A 10,058-nucleotide genomic window follows, 5' to 3' on the forward strand; every position below is an offset into this window, starting at 1 on the left:
GGGCACGCGGCGGGGTTGGGGTGGGAGTGACCCTAGCTGTGGCGGTCTCAGTACCCTCTTTCCTGACAGCCCTCCCCCAGCCCTTGCCCTGGAAGCTGGCTGCAGCCAGGGGCCCTCCTCTCTCATGGGGTAGTAGGCCTGGAAGGTGAAAGAATCCAGGAGGCAGACAGAGAAAAGCAGGTGCTCAGGGAATAGCAGCCATCTACAAAAGCAGGGCGGCAGGTGGTTGTGGGAGTGGGGAGGAGGGGAGAGTGGGGTGGAGCTGGAAAAGCAGGTAATGACCCTAACACACACCTCACAATATGACAGAGATGGACACTGCTTCTGTGTGTGTTTAAGCTACGATCGTGACCGTGTTTAGGGAGAACTAGAGGAACCCTGTGGCTGCACGCTCCATACACTTCCTCCCAGTGCCCCTGCCTCTCCGCCTGAGCTTGTTTGAAAGGGTCTCCTTTGCACCCCGTAAAACTTAAACAGAGCAGGATTCAGCTGTCAGGACCAGCGACAGGCGCTGTCTGAGGCCACTGTGCCTCCAGCGCCCCACGTCTCTGCAGAGGAACAGACATGTATCCTGTTCACGTTGCGGTGTAGATGGCCAGGTGAGCAGTCTACTCCCTACTGCTTTAAAGCCCTGGTTCAGGGTTTTAAACCCTAGATGTGTAAGTCAGAGCCACTGATTGGATTGTCCCCAGACAGTGGGCGCTGGTCCTTGAGAGGCTACTTGGGTGAATTCCGCCAATCTACTTCTCTTGAGATGGATCCAAATTATACCGTAGCCCAGTGAAAAGGTACCGCTTAGAATGACCCATTATTTTTCATCATTCATCCTCCTTTCATCAATTTGCAATCCAGAACTTGTGAGCACCAAGCCTGTCACCAGGCTCTCGGGACCTCTTCAAAGCCAGCATCAGACCACTACCACCAAAGTCAGGGGCAGGCGTGATCTTTGATAGAAGAAATCCCAATTACAGGTGACAAAACAGGGCTGCAGCCAAGCCTCTTTCCTTTAAATTTACATTGAACTCACAGAAGCTGAAAGAACAGGATGCCTGAGTTCAGTGACAGGCTTCCTTCTCCAGGCCGATGACGCCGTAAATGGCCTCCAACGCAGGACTGGGAAACAGCTGAAACCACTGGCGAAATTACTGTGAGAGCAGCTGAGCACCAGCTATACTACAACTAATCTCACCACATTTGGCAAACATCCTCCAACAGAAGATGAACCTTCCTAAATCACCCTTCCCGACAGGTCAACTCCTTCACTCAGGGTGCATTATGAAGCAAATTCATCCTGGTAGACTCTTCTAGTCAAAAGCAACCCTTCTAAAGGGTTCTCAAATGATTGGGGTCACAGGTGGGAAGCACTGATGTGCAGGGCGGCAGCCGCATGGCTGGTCGCACTCATCCCCCAGAACTCACAGGCCTATGAAGGGCTCATCGTGGCCGCCTTGACAGGCTTTGCTAAGAGGGAAAATGGAGCAAGCCACCCCTCCCCCTCATCACAGAATGCACCTGCTGTTCGCAGAATGGACCCTCCCATTCCCTCTGCCTGGCACATCTTTCCCTTCCTCATCCGTCTGGCAGCCTCCTCCTCGTTCCTGACAAGCAGGATGCTCTGAGAGTTCCTTGTCATCTTCTTGGTGCTCCCACGGACACACTCATATGGCTATTAGGTGGCCTGTATCTTCCCACCATTCAGAGAACAAGGAACCCGTGAGCTCACTGCAGGAGGCTTCAAGCCCTGGACACAGCACCCGGCGAACAACAGGTGCTCAAGTGTCTGAGCGAACAGATGGACAAACGTCACCACCTTGGAGATCAGGTGGAAAACTGCCACAGAAACCTAGGCCCCAGTTTGGTCCCAGCCAGCTGAAAGCCGGCTCAAATGCCGTAGGCTGGGCTAGTGGAGAGAAAACCTACAGCTCCGCTGGCTCTTTGCTTCAAGAGCTAGATTCACCCAGGGCGAGTCAGGAACTCCCTGGCGATGGTAAGCCTGGCTCAGAGCTCGCTGGGCTGTACCGCTCACCTCCTCTCAGCTCAGGCCTTAGATGCTGGAAGCGACTCCAGACACTGTACTGTAGTTATGACAGGAGGTTGGGTGAAGAGTACACAGAAACCCTGTTCCAGCTTTACGACTTCCTGTGAACCTTAGTTTAAAATAAAAAGGTAAAACTTGTGCAGTGAGGCTCCATGGAAGCCTCAGCAGGGAGGTGTCAGTCTACATGAGGGCCTTTGTGACAAAACTGTCTGAAAAACACAATGGGGGTGGTTTACAGCACTAGCCCCCTGGGGTCAGGCTGTTGCCAACAGCCATCCCCCACTGCACCCCCTCAAGGCTGGGCACTGTCATTAGACAGTGAGGGCCCAGCTTTGGGGATAGACAGCCTGGATTCAAATTCCAACCTGAATGCTTACTAGTTGTGTGATCTTGGACAAGCTGTTTCACCTCTTTACAAATCTCCATTTCTGCATCTAAAAAATGCGGGTAAGATCACATTAGACTTTACTGGCAATTGTTATTTCTTTTTAAGTGAGTACAACCTGCAAAGAATGGTCAGCATCCCAAGGGAGTGTCAACCTGCAGGCAATGGCTGGCTGGCGCTCCATCTTTCCCAGCGCTGAGAACGGAAGATCCCCATTCCCCAGGCTGCCCACAGGCTCTGACCTTGTCACACCTGACACCCTTAACCACCAGTTACAACCCTTCCAGACTCCCTCCGACTTGGAGAACCTGAGAGGCAGACACATATTCGAGAGAAGGTTGAGGCTGTTGCACTTAGCAAGGGTCTTAGACTTCATTAATAGAGGTCTAGGAAACTTCCCGACGCTGGCAGCCATTAAGGTCCAGCAATAAATATGGTTTTAGAACAAAAGTTTCTAGAAGAGGAAATGTGTAGGATGGTCTGAGGGGTCGGCTCCAGCTTCGCCTTGCTCCACAGCACAGCCCAACAAAGCCGAGAACTGCAATACCCACTGTGCAAAGGAAACAGCGCAAACACATTTTCTCAGCTTCTCTACAAAGCCAGTTTGTAAGGACCAGTTATTACAGATTGGCACAAATATCAAAAATAAGCAGCTGAGATGAATATAAAGGCGGGGGTGCTTTTTTCCCCATAACAAAAACCTCTGCAATATTCTCCAAACTTGGAGGGAAAAATTCATTTTACTCTCTGAGATGTGGCAGAAAAACCTAAGTCTGAGGTGTATTTTTCATAGCCGGTTTATACATGGAATGAGTCCAGATGACACAAACAAATGGCTCTGGGTTCAAGTGGCTCTTGCAGAGGAGCCCAAGGCTGGCTCTGTCTCTCTGCGAGGACTCATCCCTCCCCTGCAACCGCTGGGGCGGGAAGGATCAGTTGGCAGGCTAAGAAGGGAACACCACCGAAAGCCAACAATATTTTAAAAGCCCAGTAGGGTCTGCAGTGTTTGAAATGAAATAGTTTTTATTCTTGGCAACTACCAAGATGACCCCCAGAGGTTTCCAGTAGGACAGTAACAATCCACCCTGCAGCTTAACTTCATGAAGGAGGATGAAATCAAATCTATCATCTTAACATCAGGCCTCAGCCCTGCGTGAGCCGGCCTCGGGGTGGAGAGCAGGGTACCCGTGCGGAGGTGGTGATGTGGAGAACGTGGCACAGGTGTGGAGCAAGGGAGACACAGCCATTCAGGGCTGACAGACCGCCTGCAGCAGCCCATCAAGTCTGCACAGCTCTGAGCCAAGTCATTTAGAAGGGATTCAGGCCACTGCACTGTTCTCGGGGAGGAGCAGCCAGTGTGCGCCCTCCAGCTCACTAGGGCTGGCTAACTGTGCAGCAATTTCATAAATGACAGTTGCTGCTGGATATTTCCTGCTACTTTACTTTGTGTCCAAATCCATCTAAAATTCACACTGGTGTCCCCAATGACTAAGAAAGGCTTTGTGCTTACTTTTAATTGTAGTTTGTCCTGTTCTGCGAAATAATAATCCAAACAAACAAAGAAAAGAAAACAACATTGCAGAATCTTAGGAGGGGCTGAGGGCTGTGTCTCAGTTCCTCTCCTCCTCAAATGAAAACCATGTTGCTACAATAAAAAGAGCCAGCTGAGACGACAAGGCTCTAGGATCCCCACGTTACTGGTGAGGAAACTGCAGCTCCAGTTCAACAGGCGCCAGTCCCAAGCCCACAAGGCAAGCACACCGTTAGAGGGCACAGTTAGGGCCCGGAGTGGGTGTCCCACATGCCTTTTTTACAACTGCTCCGACTCTCTGCCTAGTCCGTGCTGGTGTTGAAACTCAAATATCACTGAATTTGTGACCTTGCAAGACTGCAGACAACATAAACGACTCATCTATGTTTTTAAGAAGTTTCCCCCAAAGAGGTTTTCCAATCCACTTTTTAAATTAATTTATTCCTTTAGGAAGATTCACATTAGAAAGACAGTGGAATTAACAGCTGCCTAATCCACATCATTAATGGGGAATAGCTATTTGAAGAGTATTAGAAATACTAAGAACAGGAACTCCTTCCTTGGATTTTTCATCCCACCCCTGCCTGCTGTGTCCATGGATGACAGCTGGTCCAGAGCAAAACTTCCCAGGAAGAATCCCCTCTGTGTGCCCTGCTAACTAAAGAGGAAGAGGCAGTGAGCCAGGCTTCTGGAAAGTTCCTTGTCTGGCACAAAGGACAACCTTCTCCTCGTCTACTATAGAGAAATGTTGCAAACTTCCCATGTGCCACTGGAGGTGAAGAAGTGCCTTCAGCTGACCTCAAAAGCAAGAGGCCAGCTCTACCCTCAAGACATCAGTCCTTCCGCATGCCCTCCAGCCCCCAGCCGCTCATGCTACAGTCATGGAAAGGGCTCTTACACAGATCAAGTCCAGAGGCAGAGTCTAGGGTCTAATCCCATAGCTCCCCCTTGTAAACCTGAAAATCACAAGATGGGATGGCGAGGAACACCTCACACACAGGGCACTTTCAGAGGCGTGGCAGGGATGGGTCTGTCCAATCCACCTGGGAGGAAGGGAGCTGCTGAGACACCACAGACCTGATGGGGTAAAAAGGTATGGTCACAGGACCTGCAGACGTCAACGTGAGATAATACAGAGCACCTGGAACATGAGAAGCGCACACAATACATGGAGATTATTATGCAAATGAAATTTAAAATGGCATTCTTAATCCTGTTTGTCCAGTCACAATGGACCAATGATCACATTCACGCATCGCATCTCAGCTGGACAGCCAGTCGTCAGTGTGAAGCCCAGACAGGTCACTGTAAAAGGGCTCTACCCACGTGGACAAACTTCTCCCCTCACCCTAAGTCCAGGAATCAATAAAGCAAAAACTACCAAAGAGAAAAAAGAGAATCCGTCACTGTACTTAGCACCAGCTGTACAATAGAAATAGCCCCTGGCACCGCCTTCAAGAAAAAAACCAAAAATACAGGTAAATATTCTAATTTCAAAATGTTGATGTTCTCCTTTCCTAAGGCACAGTTAAGAGGCCCCAGAGGAAAGCTGGTAATGCTGAGAGCTGTGCCTTGGAAAGGATGTGTCTGTGTCCCTGTGGGGCAGTGACGGTGGGGATGGCGTCACTCCGAGGCAGCTAGCTGCTCAATGGCACAGCGGACTTTCTTTGCAGTTTCTTCAAATTCTTTCTGTTTATTGTTGGTTTCCTTTGCCTGGAAATAAAGAATAGACAAATGAAACTGAAGCTCTAGGCATGCTCGAATAGAGATGCCCAGCTATATGGGGTAAATGTCCTCATTCACCTCATCTGCCTCTCTCTCTCTCTCTCTCTCTCTCTCTCTCTCTCTCTCTCTTTTTGTCCATGCTCAGCTTGTGGGATCTCAGTTCCCCGATCAGGGATCAAACCGAGGCCCCAGCAGTGAAAGCGCCGAGTCCTAACCATTGAACCGCTGGGGAATTCCCCTCAACTAGCTCTCATTTGAGCTGTCCCACAATAATTATAATAGAAAACACTGATGGACCGCTTTGCTTGTACCGAGCACCATTCTACCTGCTCCACACACCCAAACTCACTCACTGCTCCATGTCCCCATGAGGTAGGTGCCACCTTTATCCCCATTACACAGATGAGGACACCGAGGTCCAGAGCAGCATCCAGCTCAGGGGTACCAGCTAGTCTGTGGCAGAGCCCTGCTCTTCCCCACTGCCCTACATTGCTTCTGAAGCTCCCACAGAAAGTCCGGAGCCCTCCTCTTGTTCACTTAAACAGACGCTGTCAAGCATCAGCGTGCTCCTCAAACAGAGAAACCTTCCACCTGCAGCAGCTCTCTAAATCTGGCTTCCAACCTTTCATTCTGCTAAGTGCTCTCTCCAGGGGGACAAATGACAATCACATCAACAAATCCAGAAACCTCCTCCCTAATTTTCACTCTCCTGATTTCTCTGCCACATTAAAAAACAAACAATAGACTTTTATTGGGTTAAATGTTTTCTAATAAGAAAAACAATAGAGGTAACTTTTTTTCAAAAGAAGGTGGCAGCGATGCAGTAGCAGGAGCAGAGAGCACGTGGTACACTCCAGGGTCAGACCCTGAGCCCCGGCTCTACCTCAGCCGCACACGTGCCCAGCGTCAGGCCCAGGTGGCTGCCTGACCAGTGGTCCTGTCAAACTGACCAGCAGCATCTCAATTAAATGCAGGGTCTCAGAAATTCACAGCATCATGACAAACAACGCTTGTTCCTCGTTTTCAGTATTTGTAAACTGCAACACGTAATTATCTCACCTGGATAAACGTTTGCCTTAAAGCTGTGTGCTGCAATCCCATAACTGACTTAATAAATGGTTTAAAAGATCAGCTCCCAACCTCATTTCCACCCCACGGTACAGTCGAGGTCCGCACGCCATCCCACCTCCAGTAGCGATGTACCCTAGAGGGGCCATCCAGGAGCTCTAGCAGGAAGCACACAGGCCTCTGGTTATGCCCATTCCCTGCACTCTGACCCCAAACCTTACTGTCCACATCCATTCACATGCAAATGTGCCTAGGGACACAAGGGGACCTGAATTTTTATATCAGTGATAAATTATTTGCAACAAACCTCAAAATTGGGTGTCACTCTAGAGCAGCCCTGTCCGACAGAATTTTTTGCAATGATGAAAATGTTCAATTGTCTGCACCATCCAGTAGTCACTGGCACATGTTGCTAATGAGCAGATAAAATGCTGCTAGTGCCACTGAAGGACTGAATTCTAAATTTTCTTTGATTTCCTTTTCTTTCGTTTTCTCGGCTGCGCCGCGTGGCTTACAGGATCTTAGTTCCCCGACCAGGGATCGAACCTGTGCCCTCGGCAGTGAAAACATGGAGTCCTAACCACTGGACTGTCAGGGAATTCCCCCCAAATATATACATTTTAAAATGATCTGGGGGACTTCTCACAGCTTTCTCACAACTGTTCCTGAAGTACACAGAACTTGTCTTTCACCTAGAACAGGACTGGCAAACTACGCCCTGTGGGACACATCCATCCAGCCCATGGCCCGTTCTTAACCCAATGGCTAAGAATGCTTTTTACATTTTTAAACGCTTGTGGAAAAAAACAAAGAAAGAATAATCTCTAACAGAAACTCTGTGGCCCACGAAGGCTAAATACTTACCATCTGTGGCACTTCAGAGAAAATGAGCTGACCCCTAACCTCGAAGGCCCTCCCTAGCCCCCTTCCCAATTCCAGCACTGCAGTTCCCAAGACCTCCATCGAATACACCGCTTTACTGACCACTGATTCCTTCTCACTTCCTGAAAAAATTTTCAATTTTGTCCTTAGCATTTAAAAGGTACCATATTACACAGAATTATTTATATTGATCTCTAAAAAGGAATACGATTTTCAAGCTGAAAAGGACCTCAGAAACCACAGGAATCTATCCTCCATTTTACAGCAAGGAAACTACGACCAAGACTGGCCTAAACTCACAAAGTCTGTGAGTGGCAGAGACAACTGGTACATCTGGACTCCCTGCCCAGGGCTTTGCTAAAAAGAAATTAAATACCGGAATATTTACTCTCTGTAGAGCTGCCAGATTTAGCACATAAAGATAGAGGATGCTCAGTTAAATTTGAACATCATATAAACGAGTAATTTTTTAGTAAACAGCCATACAAAACGTGAGATATACTAAAAAAATTACTCCTTGTGTACCTGAAATTCAGACTTAACTGGGAGTCCTGGTTTTCTCTGGCAACCTTAATTCTCTACAGCCCAGGCTGCTTGGGAGCTGCCTCTTTGTGGACTCACGGTTTCACTCTTCCAATAACCCAGTGCAAGAGCCTAAGTTCGCCTGCAGAAATCCCTTCAAGGTCCAGTAGGACTGGTGTTTCTTTCTCCCAACACACATAATGCCCCTTTCCCAATATGCTCTCTACTCTGCGTCCCCAAACCCTCTGTTCCCACCACTGCTTAACACATGAACACATCCCGTATAAATGAGCTACCATCTCAGTTGTCACTGAAGGCAGAAATGCCAGCCTAGCCATCACATGTCCCACCACCAGAGGTAACTGCACACTGAGGACACCTCTACTCAGGGGATACGTTTCTCTCTCTGCACAACCCCAAGGCCACACTCCAGGACAGACGCTTTTCTACCCTTTTATATCCACACACACACACATCAGAGGGGCTTAGAAAGTGCTTACTGAGGAAAAGCGTCTATGCAGTGTTTGTGACGGGCTAGGGAGTTTAGTACTAAAGATGCTGAACAGGATTTGCGCTTGGTTCTTATTCCCAGTAATACATACAATTTTGTTCTTGGCTCTTTCTTTATCCAGTTTTAAAAATTCGCTGAGGGTTAATTCTTCAAACTGCTTCTTGACAGAAAGGAAAGCACAACCAGATGAATGCTTTTTATGTTCTTCTCTAGAAAAAGCAACACATGAGCATGTCAACAGAGAAAATTCAGGTAAAGGGAGAAAGGCAACAGTTTGTTACCACCAGCGCCCCTCCCCACCTCACAGACACACACTGCTCTGCTTCAGGAGCAGAGTGTGAAGTCCGAAGTGGACGGTACCAGGGGCTGGACCCACATTCCCACACAACTTGTCTCAGCACCTTCTTGCTCTGTGGACTCCCCCCAGCCCCACCCATATCCTGTGGCTGATGTAGTCTACCTGGAGTCTTTTAGCAATTAGCAGGAAAAGTGTTACAGAGTATAAATCCAAAGGTATCACATGCCAAAGCCCTTAAAATCCTCCAGGAACCATTTGCAGTTGTCTCATTTCACTCGAATTATTACATAATCTGTTGGTTTGGAAAAAGGGCACCACTGACCCAGTTTCTCCAGTGAATTCCTCTGCCTCATACCATCATTCTGTGCATTTTCGGAATTATCCCTGCAAGCGGAGAGCACTATAACGAGAACAGTCTGGGGAATTCCCTGGTGCTCCAGTGGTTAGGACTCCACGCTTTCACTGCTGAGGGCCCAGGTTCAACCCCTGGCTGGGGAACTAAGATCCCGCAAGCTGCGCAGCACGGCCAAAAGAAAAACCAAAACAAAAACCAGAACAGGCTGGAAGGAACACCCAGCCACGCAAATTCCAAAAGGACAGCCCATAGTAACTATAATCTGAAAATATTATAGCACTTGGAAATTCACTCCCAAGAATACAACCAGTATTTCCCCAGTGATACCTGGTATGACCACCCTATCATCCCAGTCAATACTGGGTCATGAGAGCAAACACATTAGGGAAAACAGCAACACTCTTCTTGCCGAGAAGAGAAACAACTCCGGTGATTCTCTACGGGGGAAAAAAGTTCAAGCCGTGGAAGCAATTGATTCTGACAGGAGAAAAAACGGTGCGGGGAAAATGTGGCATTACATTACGGGAATATTGTCTGTATGAATATATGCACACAATAAAAAAAAAAGAAAACTAGATGCCCTAAAGAACAAAATCTAAAACAAAACTGAGTGTACTATTTTAAGGGGTGGTTTTTGTGCTGTATGAATTATAGTTCAATAAAGCTTCAGGGATTCCCTGGTGGCACAGTGGTTAAGAATCCGCCTGCCAGGGGCTTCCCTGGTGGCGCAGTGGTTGAGAGTC

At 48.3% G+C, this 10,058-nt stretch overlaps 1 protein-coding gene across 1 annotated transcript in view; it reads right to left on the reverse strand.

Annotated features, from left to right (window-relative positions):
• Positions 1 to 5,573: 5,573 nt before the first annotated feature.
• BIRC5 (baculoviral IAP repeat containing 5) overlaps positions 5,574 to 10,058 on the reverse strand; it is a 6,156-nt gene continuing 1,671 nt past the window's right edge. Inside the window, exons 3-4 of the mRNA XM_007462365.1 lie at positions 8,754 to 8,871; positions 5,574 to 5,667 (exon numbers count right to left, since the gene is read on the reverse strand). Of these exons, the coding sequence (XP_007462427.1) occupies positions 5,578 to 5,667; positions 8,754 to 8,871 (208 nt within the window). The 3' untranslated portion in view covers positions 5,574 to 5,577. The remainder of the gene's footprint in view (positions 5,668 to 8,753; positions 8,872 to 10,058) is intronic.

This window comes from Lipotes vexillifer, unplaced genomic scaffold (genome assembly GCF_000442215.2).
Source record: "Lipotes vexillifer unplaced genomic scaffold, Lipotes_vexillifer_v1.1 scaffold1691, whole genome shotgun sequence".
NCBI classification, from domain to species: domain Eukaryota; kingdom Metazoa; phylum Chordata; class Mammalia; order Artiodactyla; family Lipotidae; genus Lipotes; species Lipotes vexillifer.